Here is a 14412-nt window from a genome sequence, read left to right as displayed (position 1 = left end):
GATAGATAGATAGATAGATAGATAGATAGATAGATAGATAGATAGATGATAGATAGATAAATGTTAGAGTTAGAGAGATGATAGCAAGATGAAAGAGATAGAGAAATAGATGGACAAGTAGAGAGAGATGATAAATAATAGAGATAGATGATGGATAAATGACAGATGTTAGGCAGGTTGATAGATCTGGGTATTCTATCTACTGTACAAGGTAGCTGTGAGAAAAATGATTTTTATGGCTGAAAGGATTATGGAAATATGATATCCTTGCAAAACAATCAATGATAGAATCAATCAATAAATGAACAATAATTCAATAAGTTCCTAGTATAGTTTAAGGAGTTTATCTAATCTGTGAGATAATCACAGAAGTTAAGAGTTAGACGCTATCTCAGAGACCATCTAGTTCAACTCATACTATATCTACTGTAACACATCAGACAAGAAATACTGCTTGAAGACATCTAATAAAGAGAAATCGATTACTGCCCAAGATAGTCCATTCCACTTTGAATCAGCTCAAATTGTTTATAAGATTTTCTTGACATCAAGTCTAAATTTGCCTTTAATAACTTTTACCCATCACATCTAGTTCTAACTTGTGAAGTCAAACCCAATCTTATCACTTCTCTACAAAACAGCACTTCAAGTATTTGAAGACAGGTGATAGATTCAGTTCTTTAGAAGTTTGCATTTCTATTGGTTATGCATAAGTATTGGGATACATGAGATATTTCAGTATTAGCAGCTCAGAGCCAGACAAAATTTAGAATCAAGGAAACGTTGATTAAGCATTTCATTTGCTGTGTCAGGCATTGGGGAATACAAAGACAGAAATGAATTAGTCCCTCCTCTCAATGAGCTTACATTCTGTTGAGAAGACACCATGCACATAAAGTATATGGGAATGAATATAAGGCAAATTCAAAGAGGGAACTTAAAAACAGTAGCAGGTGAAGGATCAGAGAAGACTTGATATTGGAGCTTTTAAGAAAACTAGTGATTCCATTTTTTTTTAATTTTTTTTAGGCAATTGAGGTTAAGTGACTTGCCCAGGGTCACACAGTTAGTAAGTGTCAAGTGTTTAGTCTGAGGCCGGAAAACTAGTGATTCCAAAAGGCATAAGTAAAGGGTGGGGAGTTTATTCCAGGCATAGGGGTAAGCTTGTACAAAGGTTCAGAAATGGGAGATGAAATGTTACATATACAGAATAGCAAGAATACTAGTTTGACTGGACCATAAAATGCAAAAGGGGAATAATTTATAATGAGTTTGGAAAGGTAGTTTGGGGGTTTAGTAGGAAATGACTCAAAAGTCAATAAAAGAAGCTTATATTTGAACCTAGAGACAATGGGGAACCAGTGGTATTTATTGTTTCCAGTGGAGTGACATAGGAAGACTTGCACTTTAGGATAGTCACCTTAGCAACTGTGTGGAGAATGGTTTGGAGAATGGAGAGATATGAGGCAGGGATACCAATTTTTTTGTTCTTTAGTTGTTTCAGTTGTGTGTGTTCCAATTCTTCATGACCCCATTTAGGGGTTTTCTTGGCAGAGAACTAGTTTGCCATTTCCTTCTCCAGTTCATTTTTACATATGAAGAACTGAGGCAAACAAGGTTAAGTGACTTGCCCAGGGTAACACAGCTAGTAAGTGTCTGAGGCCAAATTTGAACTCAGAAAGATGAGTCTTCCTGATTCCTAGCCCATTGCTGTATACACTGTGCCATCTACCAGCTCAGTCTAGTTAAAAAGTGTTTAGGAGCCAGAATGGTAACCATGTCAGTAGAGAGATGGTAACAGTTATGAGAGATGTTTTGGCAAGAGAAATAACAAGATTTGGCAATGAATGGAGTCAGAAATAACAGCCAATTTGCAAACCTGGGTAATTGGAAGAATGATGATCTCCTAGACAAAAATATGGAAATTGAGATGGGGGATGTGGATGTGATGGGGGAAAATGAGTTCAGTTTTGAATAGACAGAGTTTGGGATTTGTAGAAGATATTAGTGTGAAGCATTCAATAGGGAGCTGGGATGCAAGACTGAAGCTCAAGGGCTAGACTACAGCAGGATATGTGGAGTTAATAGTCATCTGCACATAGATGATCCTTTTACTGTTGAGAACAGATGAAGTCAACAAGTGAGAGAATATAGAAAGATGATAAAAGGTCATAGCCTTCGGGAACACCCACAATTAGGGAGTCTAACATGGGTAATAAACCAAAAAAAAAGACTTTAGGAATGGCCTCACAGGTATGAGGAAAACCATGGGATAGCAATGTTACAAATGAGATAGAAGAGAATATTGATTAGTAGGGAAGGTTCAAATGCTAGAGATGAGTGGAGGATGAGAATTAAGAAAAAGCCATCAGATTTTGTGACTAAGAAACTATTGGTGACATTGGAAAGAACAGTTTCAGTGGAGTGATGAGGTCAGATGCCAGGTTCCAAAGGGTTAGAGAAGTGACTAAAAGAACTAAAGGCATTAGTCATAGAGAGCTATTTTTGTGAGTTTGATTGTGAAAGTGTTGAGAAATACAGGATAATAGCTTAAGATGATGTTAGGAGCTAGTAAAGAATTTTTTTTTTTCAGAGTGGAAGAGATTTGCTCTCCTGAGAAAGAGACTCCAGAGTGAGAAAGAACCCCAAAGAGAGAAAGAATAACACTGGGAGGCAGCTGGCTTTCAGTGGGCTTTTTCCCGGCCGGGTTGGTTGCTCATTTCTTGAGGCAGCTAGGTGGCACAGTGAATAGAGTACTGGCCCTGAAGTCAGGAGGACCTGAGTTCAAATCCGGCCTCAGACCAAACACTTGACACTTACTAACTGTGATCCTGGGCAAGTCACTTAACCCCAATTGCCTAAAAAAAAAAAAAAAAAAAAAGGAATGGGAGAGATTTGGATCAGTTTTTAGGTAGTAGAGAAGAAGCAATTACAAAGGAAATATTCAAGATTAGAGAGACAGAAAGAGGAGATCATTATAGTGTAGATCTTTTAGGTAAGATGGAAGGGGATGGGATCAAATGTATGTGTAGAAGAGTGGGCCTTGAAAAGGTGCATTGTCACCTCTTCATCAGATCCTGTGATGAAGGAGCAGAAAATGAAGGATGAAGTTAAGGGGCTAAAGGAGATTTGTGTCTTTAGTGTTCTCCTGCCTCCCCAAAGTCTTCCCTTTCCTCATTCTTCTCCCCAATCTCCTAGCACCTATTCTTCACCCTATTCATATTCTGGCAAAATGTCCCTACCATCATATTAGCACTTACAACGTTGTGAGGGACTGTCTGATGCTAGCTGCTGCCGAGTGGAAGTTGTGCCAACATGGGACGGAACTGGGTACTAGGAAATACTGGAGCTCTTGCTCCCGAGGCAGAGGCGGTGCTGGACGGAGTTGTGGCGTACTCGGATGGGATCTGGGTTCAGAGAGGTAACTGGAGCTCACACTCCCGAGACTGGAGCGGTGCTGGATGGAGCTGTGACAGGCTGGGGAGGAAGCGGGGTACAGGGAAGTGGCCGGAGCGTGTGCTCCTGAGGCAGGGACGGTGCTGCTTGGGAGGGGGACAGCAGAGAACGAGCTCTCTCTGTCTAGCCTCCTTCTTTAGGTACTATGCTGACCCCAGACGCCTCCTTCCTGTGACCAAACCTGACTTCCTGAGTCACGTATGCTCCCTAGGTGTAGCACTGACCCCAGATACCTCCCCCCGGTATCTGGACCCAACTTCCTGCGTCACGTACATTCTCTTTTGTCTATGCACTGATCCCTCACGCCTCCTTCCAAATATTTGGGACCCACTTCCTGTGCCACGTATGCTCCCTTTGTCTGGACACTAGCTCTGGACATCCCTTTGCTAAGAAGGGGAAATCCGAACCACTGGGTAGAAGTCGGAGGTACTCCTGATGCAGCCCCGAGGGCACATTCTGAGGGGGTTGGGCTTCCATCTGGTAAGCTTGTTGAGGGGCCCTCGAAGGGCCCCTTTCCCCGTTTCCCGACTTCGACTTGCGGCATTCTTTAGCATAATGGCCGGGCTTATTACAACTGTGACAAATTACTTTGGGACGGGCCCTACCGGGCTTCTGGCGGCATTGCGCCTTGAAGTGACCGGCTTTGCCGCACTGATAACACAAATTAGTCTCTTTTGTTTTCAGCACTTCTGATAGCCCTCTCGAAAAGGCTGCCGCGAGGGCGTCCATTTGAAAGGCAGTAGACCCCACGTGTTCACATCTCTTTATCATTTCCTCTAGGCCAGCATCATTATCTAATGTAAGCATGGCTTTCTTGCAATTTTCATTAGCATTGTCCCGAGCTAGCCTCTGTATAAGGAGGCCAGCAGCTTCTCCCCTGCCCATGGATCTCTCAACAGCCGCCTGTAGGCAGGCTACGAAATCCAGGAAGGGTTCATCAGGGCTTTGTTTAATCTGGGTCATGGAGATCCCTTGTTTCCCCGAAGCCTGAACCCTGCCAAAAGCCCGTTGGGCACATTGGGAGATAGCTGCATACACTGTTGCATCATATCGCATCTGATCTTCATTTTTCTCATATTTTCCTGTACCCACTATCTTATGAAAGTCATCTAGGGGAGTGCAACTCTTCATATCTCTAACAAAGCTCTTTGCAATATCGGCAAACAGAGTCATCCATTGCAGGGTTTCTCCTGGCTTAAGGCATACTTTAGCAATGGTTTTCCAGTCATTTGGGGTCAGTACCTGACTATCTGCCAGGAGGGCCATCAATTCCCTGACATAGGGAGAGTCAACTCCATAAGTATTCACTGCCTCTTTTAATTCCTTAAATTTCTTCTACTCTAAAGGGGCCCAACTCCTCCCTCCGTTGGATTCAAACACCGGGCAGGCATCTAGCCATGCCTTGGCATCCATGTCTCCTTCCGTCACTGCCTTCTGGAGCATTTGTCCTAGTCTGGTTGGGGTATCCTCCATGGCCCCATAAGAGGGAGCTGGAGGAGCAGACGAAATGTTCTCCTCAGAAGGGGAGTCTGGGGGAGGGGGCCACTCCTCCGCATAGTTTTCCTTGCTATGGCTTCCTGCTCTCTTGTTTGCTCCCTCCCGCATGTCCTTTCCTGCCTGGCCCTGCTGTCTTTTCTCTTGCTTATTCTCCCATTCCCTGTTTCCAGTGTCCTCTGCCTCACTCCCAGCTTCTTCCTCACCACTGATTTCTGCCTCGGCCATCTTAATAGCGCGGTTTTCCTGGGTAGTTTTGCAGCCTTCCTTTCCCTTCGGTCTTTCTGTTTGAGCAGCAATCACAACCCGCAAGGGATTATGACTTGCACCTCTCAAAGTGCTGCGAATCACTTGGTAAATCAGATGGTGTCTTTCCAGGATAGTTCCCGGATCTGTTCCCTCATAAGAAGCCATCTGATTACCAACTGTTTCCCATCTAGTTAAGTCAAGGCCTTTGTACTGTACCCAGGGGCAGCAGTGCTGGATTGTATCTACAAACGCCCTTGCAGTTTTCAGATCTATCTCTAATCCCACCTCTTTCACTATTTTATATACTTCTTTCCCTAGCACCTCCCGATCCAGGACCTTAACAAATGTCTGTCCCATCTTCCTTCCCTCACCCTGTAGGCTATGGGGTCTCGTCTCTCTTCCTGCGATCAGACCAGCTGATCAGCAGGGCCCTGGTCTATTTCCTCCGCCCCACATTGGGTGCCACTTGTGCCGGTCCAAACCGCGCACTCTCTTTCAGCCAAATCAGCCAACTAGGGTCATACTCACCAATCATCGGCGGCCACCCGGGTTTACCAGAGACGAGCCGACCAGGGGGTGCAAAAACCTGAACTTTATTCAATAGTCATCACAGCAAGGCCAGGCAGGAAGGCACACGCGGGAGCAGGAGCAAAAGCCGACTCCGCCCCCCCCCCCCGCAGCTCTTTTTAGTACCTTCTTCGTCCCTCCTCCTCAGCCCGCCCATAGTGACTCGTCGAGGATCAAATATCAAAAGGGATGTCCAGCGCTAGTGTCCAGACAAAGGGAGCATACGTGGCACAGGAAGTGGGTCCCAAATATTTGGAAGGAGGCGTGAGGGATCAGTGCATAGACAAAGGAGAATGTACGTGAGGCAGGAAGTCAGGTCCAGATACCGGGGGGAGGTATCTGGGGTCAGTGCTACACCTAGGGAGCATATGTGACTCAGGAAGTCAGGTTTGGTCACAGGAAGGAGGCGTCTGGGGTCAGCATAGTACCTAAAGAAGGAGGCTAGACAGAGAGAGCTCGTTCTCTGCCGTCCCCCTCCCAAGCGGCACCGTCCCTGCCTCAGGAGCACACGCTCCGGCCACTTCCCTGTACCCCGCTTCCTCCCCACCTGTCAGAGCTCCATCCAGTACCGCTCCAGTCTCGGGAGTGTGAGCTTCGGTTACCTCTCCAAATCCAGATCCCATCCGAGTACGCCACAACTCCATCCAGCACCGCCTCTGCCTCGGGAGCAAGAGCTCCAGTATTTCCTAGTACCCAGTTCCGTCCCATGTTGGCACAACTTCCACTCGGCAGCAGCTAGCATCAGACAGTCCCTCACACAACATTCTATGAAATTGGGTTTTACATTACCAGAAGGTATATGTACATTTTAAACAAAATTTTGAAACATTGAACATTTTAAGCATGGAAAAGAAAATGAAACTTTTTTGAGAGTCTCTGTATATACTAAATCATACCATCTAGACCTACTGTGCCTGCTTAGATGTTCAACCCTCATTAATTTACTGCATCTTGACTGCTGACACTTTTCAGAGTTACTAGTATAATTTACATTTCTGTCAGTGGAATGGGCTGTTTGTGGAGGCTATGGATTCCTCTTCACTGGGTAGTTAAATGAATATTGGATAACTAGTCCTTAAGATGATATAAAGGGAAGAGACTCCTGCTCCAGGATAAGTTGGATTAGATAGCCTCCAAGGTCTTTCTCTTCTAACTCTGAAATTTTATGATTCTAAATCAGAAAAGCAAATATTTTATGTATGTTGCTTACTCTCTGATTGTCATTTTTATATTTATATTGATTACCAGTTGTTAGTATATACTTAACTTTATGTGGCAAGCCCCTTCTCCCAGCAGAATGCAATTTCTTAAGGGCAAAGACTACTTTTTATTTTCTTTTGTTTATCCAGGGCCTAATGTAGTGTCTTGCCCATAATGTGGGAATAAACGCTCTGAAGGTTTGGGCTGGGTGAATCTGCAATTTGCCTGGCCAAAAAAAATGTTCAGTAAGTGCCCTACACGCTACATTTAAAGGCTTCTTGATGCCAAAAGGTGCATGTGTTAAGTGAAAATAGTCCTAGATTAAATGTTAGAAAGACCTAGATTTAAATCCTGGCCTTGCTACTTATTTATAAAAATGATCTTTGGCAAGTTATTTCATGACCCTGGGCCTCAGTCTTCCTATCTTTAAAATGAGGGAGTTGGACCAGATGATCTCTAAATTTCATTTCAACTTTAAGCCTGTGGTCCTGTAATTCAGCCCTTTGGACTTTGGACAAGTCATTTCACCATTATGGGTCCCATTTTCCTTATTGATAAAATGAAGGTATTGGACTGGTTTGGGATCCTTAATCTTTATTGTGTCATGGATCCCTTTGACATCTGGTAAAACTACAGGCTTCTCAGAATAATGTTTTAAAACATAATTTAAAAAACACATAAGATTACAAAGACAATGAATACTATTGAAATATAGTTTTGGGCTTGGAAACAGAAATATTTGAGTTCTATTTGCTTTGTGATTTTTTTCTCACTTATTTCTCCAATCTGGGTTGCTTTTTTCAGGCTGGTGGTTTGATGCCTGTGGCCCATCCAATCTCAATGGGATGTTCTATATGGCTGGGCAGAACCATGGAAAGCTGAATGGGATCAAGTGGCATTACTTCAAAGGCCCCAGCTATTCCTTGCGGTCCACAACAATGATGATCAGACCCTCTGACTTCTGAAAGTACCCCATCAGAAGCCATTAGATGTCAACCAACAGATACATAGAGCTGAGCTACTACCAGAAGATGGATGTCTTGTAACAACAACCAGAAACAAACAGTCTCAACTTCCCTCTGCCTGTGTAGTAGTGACACAGAAGCCCAGTTGTTTCTCTCCTTTGGCTTCAAGGCCTGATCAAACTCACAAAAGTCTCCCCTTGGGCTGTTGAGCCTAGGTTTTTGGGCTAAATGGAATGTGCTTCACCATTCCACTTGACAAAAGAAAGAAAAGAGTTCACTTGCTGGGTTTCATCTGCTACACCTGGAGCTCACCTTGGAACAATGAGGACCAGATGGCCAATGCATTTTCTTTCATTGGAAAGAGGCCAATTAAAAAGGAGAGTATTGACTTCAGAACTGAAGGACAAAAATCAACTCACCGTTATCCATTAGGGGGAAAATAAATGTATTTCACCCATGAAATGGCATTGCATCTATGCAAAGCATGACAAAGAAGGCTTTGGTTCTTGCACAGCTTAAATGAATATCCAGGAGGAACATTCGGATCTTTGTTTCCTGAGTGGATTCAATGTAGATGGATGGGTTTCTGCAGCCGGAATCACATATCATACTTAATAGTTACTCTTAGTTAAATCATCTTTAAATGTTAAATTTACTTCACCTGGGAAAACACAATAAATCATAGTAAATAAACGATGGTAACAGTAGTAGGTGGAAAATCCTCAATTGCTTTCTACTTTTAGGGCAAAGCCCACAGATCATTGGCATGATCCTCCAACTAGAATTGATGATGTGAGAAGCAAGCTTATTTTCCTGGGGTTTTTTTCCTCTCTCTAGTGCTGAAGCTTTTGTCCATATTAAAAGCAGACTGAATATTTTATTGGAAAAGCCTGAGGAAAGTTGAAAGAATGTGAACTTTACCATGGAGAACTGTCATTTAGCAAATCTAATGGTGACATGTACTCTCTTTTGTTTGGCAGTATATGGAAAAGCAGCATTCATGTGTGTATTAAACATAGTTTAACTGGAGCAGCTCATTTTTATGTTTTTTTTTGCATGTGCACACTTAAAAGTGTTACTTCATTATGTTAAAACATTTTTCTCATTGCCAGTACTTCACTGCAGATGAAGGTTTTGCATTAACTGAAAAAGGTTTACAAAGTCCACCTTTTCCCAACTTTCTATAAGAAGACTACTTTTTAGTCTCAGACAAATAAAAGAATAAATATTGTTATGAACTGTATATATAGTATGTTTATATTCATGGTAAAAAGTGCTGAACACTTAACTTGGACATGCCACTTTAAGGTTAATTAGTGAAAATAAACACCTATCTGCAAAAGCTGTTCCTTAAGAAGATGCAATGAATTCACATTTGGTTTTCTAGTAATGTCTCTACCATGTAAAGCATAGGCATATATAAACATATTGAAAAGCATTGTTTTGTGAATAGAATCTTCATATGTCATATACACACAATCACACACCTATATAAAAGAGTGAAAGGGGGATAGAAAGATATATATCTACACACATTGACATAGGGGTAGGATGGTGATAGATAAACACATATCAACATATATGGGTGTGGGATGGGAATAGAATACATTCTTGAAGGAAGTGGTACATTTGTCGGAAAAAGTCACCCAGCTAATCAACCCAAAGACTATAATTACTACTGTAAATAAAACCTTTTGGTTAAAATATTCCTGTGAGATCTCCCATGTTGCAGTTACTTTCATCCAAATTCATACTTGTATGAATCAAGAAAAATGAATGTGTGGTAGAGAGCTTTTCCTTTCAAAATTGATACGTTGTTTTTCTCAAAGGACCCCAAATGATCTAGTTTTGACTTTGAGGCGATGGAATTATGCTCAGTGACTCATCTTGCCTTAGCAGATTTTTTCCACTCAGAAGAAACAAAGCTGCATCATTCTGAAAGGAAAATTTTTTTCATTTCATAAGTGATGCCACTGGTTTTGTATGGCAACTGAGTTGGTGTTTCTCAAAGAAGGTCAGATTTTATATTAGTGTATTACATTATATTACATATACATTATATATAATTACATTATAATGTAATGTATTACATTAACGTAAGGAGGGGCAGCTCCAAAATCATTCTGTCCAATGGCTTTGATTGGTTGGGTTTTGCAGATTATATTACTTAGCTTTTCTATGTTTGGTGGTTCCTTCACACTATATTTCAATCTCACTTTCTAGAAATCCCTGATTGTCTTCATTTTTGTGAAATAGGATGGGAGTGGAGAAAAGTCTATGGGTTTTCTTCCTCTGTTTTCCTAAAGTGTGTGTGTGTGTGTGTGTGTGTGTATGTGTGTGTGTGTGTGTGTGTGTCCAAGCCTTGAATAAGAAAGAGCATTCTTCAACTCACTGAAAAAAAAAAGCATGATATTTACTGTTTATTTATCTGGGTTTGAAAATGGAAAATGGTTTTCAATTCTTCATAATAAAAACATTTTTAAATGGTCTCTGACTTCATTTTTGGGCTATGTTTGGGGCATACATTTCAGCAGCCACGTCATGTGGATTACTTTATGTGGTAGACATGCTGCCTTTAAAAGGTACCATTTAATCTGGTGAAGCAATTCACTAAGGGAGTTCAAGAGATATTTTTTCCCCCACTAAATATATGATTTGTCTTTATGTTGTTAACTTCAGCAGATCTCCAGCAAAATCATTGTTGGGTGATCTCTAAAAGATTGTGGAGAATGGAAAAGTTGCCACAAGCATGGAGGACAGCAAATGTCCTGATTTTCTAAGAAGGGAAGAGTGATAATGGAGTCTACAGACTATAAGCCAGTGAAATTGCCTTTGTTTCTGGAAAAGTTCTAGAACACTCTGTTCTATTAAAGGAATGAGTGTGAACATGTAGGAAAGGAAAACAATATAACTTCATGAAGTATAGATCATGCCAGAGTAACTGCTTTTCCTTTTGGACAGGGTTACTAGGTTGGGAAATCAGGAGAATGCTATAGATTTTTTTTTTTTAAAAAACACTTTCAGAAATAAATTCATTTTAAGCCTAGGGAGCAGTATAATAGTTCTTAAGGTCTGCTTGGTTTCCTTCTCTTTGGCTTAGGGAGTTTATTTAGGTGAAAAACAATTGAATTCAGTCACAATTATTCTGATCCTCCAGGTAACACCTAGCAGAGGTTAAATTCTCTGCCTAACCTTACATTTATATCTATTTCTAGTTATGCCAAAGTCTCTTGGTAGTTCAGCAAAATTTAGTTTACTTAAAATATTTGGTAATGAAAACAGCTATTATATTATAGATAGAGATAGAGAGACACCAAGAGAGGAAATTGGGGAAATATTCAACCTTTTTCTGGACTTTCTCAACTTGAATCTTCCTCTCCATCTTGCCCATAGAGCCACTCCTCAATGGCTCCTTTATTTGACATAGTTCAGTCCTTCCTTTGCCTCAACTTCTCATATCCAGACTCTCAAATTTCTTCTTCCTGTGATAAGTGTTCAGAGTGTTACTTAGTTTCTCACACAATGGTGCTAATTGATTGAAGAATTGAGAGAGAGCTCAAGAATTGTTTTGAAGCACAAATGAGCTAACCTGTGTAAAGCTTTTTGCTCACCTTAAAATGCTATATAAATTCTATTACTATTGCTACCACTATTGCTGCTGCTATTACCATTACTACTGTGTCTGGGTCTCATTTTTCTATCAGGTAAAATAAAGTGGTTGGAGCAGAAAATCTCTAAGATACTTTCCAACTCTAAATCCATTCAGATATGGCTATTTTCCAAGCAAGCAATGAAGTCAAAGAACAAATGTTCTGGTTACTTTGTCATTTTTTGCACTTATTTAAGATATACAAGGCTCTGTTTATGCTGGATTTTTATTATCTGACTCAATCTTTAAAAAAAAAATGTTTGCGCTTAGGTGCCAGAGCCAAATGGGGGTGGGTAATTTTGACCTCACCTTTACATGTACCTAGCTGAGAGAGATGTGGGCTAGATAATACTACAAATACATGGGTTTGGACCTGGTTGAATAGCAAGGCCCAAAGAACAATTTGGTGTCAATTCTGAAGGACATCTTTCATAAAGTATTCCAGCGATCTTCGGTTGGCCCAATCCTGTCCATTTTTTTATGACTTACATAAAGCCTTATCAGACTGACAGATAACACAAAGATAAAATTAATAGCTAATACTTTGGATAGCAAGATCAAGATACCAAAATATTGTGATAGGCTGAATCTAGTAAGATGAATTTGAATGAGGACATATGTCTTATTCTGGGTTCAAATAATTGACTTCCTAAGTACACTTTTGTGGAGAAGGCATTAATAGAGGCTAGTTTGGTTGAAAAAGACTTGGGGAGGGGGGTTAGTGTCCTGAAGCCAAATGTGAGTTAACAATGTGATTAGCTGGAGACTGACTATCCAGAGGAGGGTAATCAAACAGTTCTGATATCTTCTTTAATCATTTATTTTTTCCCATTTTCTCAGCACAGTATGTTTTATTGTAAAAATCAATACTTTTTAACATATATGCTGATAGTCTGTGAAAGACAAGGATCACAAGGAAAGAAACCATGCAAATATGGATTTGTTATCTTGTATGTATGCTCTATTCTCAGACAATGTGGAAAAAAAAACTATTGGACTTGGAGTCTGAAGTTCTGTATTCTCATTATGGTTCTGCTACTTACTACCTAGAGTTTAATGTTTATTATTATTATTATTATTATTATTATTATTATTATTATTATCATCTTCACTCTATCTTACCCCCACCCTTTCCTACCTTTTTTTCATCTCCCTATCCATTTTGTTTTACCCTTTTCTTTCCCAGATCAGATCAGCTTGCTTCTACCCTCCATTCCATTATATTCCCTCTTGGGTGCTAATGCTTATATAGGGAGCCTTCTGGCCCTGTATCACCCTTTCTTCCCCCAGACATAGGATACTAAGAAACTTGTTATGAGAGGTTAGTGATCACTTCAACTAACATAAACCTTTTTATAATCAACCCAAGAAATTTTTTCCTTGCTTAAGTCTTAATATTTCGAGAATATTTTCAAGAAAAGATTCACAATGGTTTATTAAAACTCCAAAGGTTTTTTGAATATCAGACAATTCAGCCCCACCTCCCTCCAAATGATAGTGGTTGAGTTATGTGTAAATCAATGAGAATTATGTGTCTTACATTCCTCTGGAATACAATATATAGTTTCAGGGTTATGAAAAAAACTATTTAGCCACTGAGTTCTGAATGTTTTCATGAAAACATTATTTACAAATAGTTCAAACTAGGGATGTATAACTATCAACCTGAAATAAAGAAGACTGCCAAAACAGCAAAAACTAGGGCCTTTTCAGCAAGGCATGGGAATTGCAATTTGTAGCAACCACATAACACTAGGATGCCAGAGTGTCCAAGAGAGGCACAGACAGGACAGGGTTGAATACATTTCAGCAGTGAGGGAATCTCATGGGAAGCACAGCCTTGAGAAGTTGTTATGTAAGTTGTTGTACGTAACAACCAAAAGTGCAAAAAGAGTGACGAGGGAGACTAGAGGGAGAGGTGACATCTGGTCCAAACAGCAGGCTCAGGCTCCGGGAGCAACAGGGAAACCGGTTTGGACCTGCTCCAATCATGGGATCAGTTGGGATAAAAGTCAGGTAGCCCCTTCTGATGTCTGTATTCAACATTCTTTTTTTCACTGGTTTTGATAGCCCTAAGGAAGTTCCTAGTTCAAGAATCAGACAAGATCAATAGCTGTATTCAACATTACCCTCCTTGGACAAGACAAATTCTTGGTTTGTTGGAGAATTTAAGAGTTTGATGAGTTGCTGGACCATGACAGTATCAGTAACACAGACCCCAAGTAAAGAAGGGAGACATAGGTAACATTTAATACTCCCCCACAGAAGAAGCAGAACTATGAGGGATGAGAATAGTACAAGAGGAAGAGGAAAAGAAATTGAACAATGCATTGACAGAAGCCACTGGGGGCAGTCCCTTTTGGCAAATTGGCCTTACAAAGAACAGCAGCTCATGGGAAGGGGAAAGGTAACCCACTCCCATTGTCTGTTTCATCAGTCCATCATATCTTAGGGCTCAGACATTTCATGCAGCTGTCTAGTTTCCAAGAAACATCTCCCTCTGTAGTTGTCTGATCTTCTGGATATCTCCCCTCCTACGTAGCCTGGACATTTCCAACAGGCTAAAGGAAGAATCTAAAGAACTTATAAGAATCTGACTTGTAGAATAGTGCATATAGTATATGTACATATGTACATATGGTATACGCACACATGTGCATATGTATACGTACACATATACATACGGTATGTGTACACATGCACATACGGTATGCATACATGTGTACATATGGTATATGTACATTTATGCATATATGTATGTATATGTATGCATGTGTGTAAATATATGGGTATATACACGTACATGTATATAGTTACACACATATACACATA

General features: G+C 40.6%; 1 protein-coding gene across 2 annotated transcripts in view; it reads left to right on the top strand.

The window, feature by feature from the left end:
• The window catches only part of ANGPT1 (angiopoietin 1), a 321756-nt gene extending 311337 nt beyond the window's left edge, over positions 1-10419 (top strand). For both annotated transcript variants that reach the window (XM_027849877.1, XM_027849876.1), the window contains exon 9: positions 7771-10419. In XM_027849877.1, coding sequence (XP_027705678.1) covers positions 7771-7931 — 161 coding nt within the window. In that variant the 3' untranslated portion in view covers positions 7932-10419. The remainder of the gene's footprint in view (positions 1-7770) is intronic.
• The last annotated feature ends 3993 nt before the right edge of the window (positions 10420-14412 follow it).

The sequence above is a fragment of the Vombatus ursinus genome, unplaced genomic scaffold, assembly GCF_900497805.2.
Source record: "Vombatus ursinus unplaced genomic scaffold, bare-nosed wombat genome assembly UNPS02008961.1, whole genome shotgun sequence".
NCBI lineage: Eukaryota > Metazoa > Chordata > Mammalia > Diprotodontia > Vombatidae > Vombatus > Vombatus ursinus.
The sequence above is the reverse complement of the archived record's forward strand: the minus strand, read 5'-3'. Positions and strand labels throughout refer to the sequence as shown.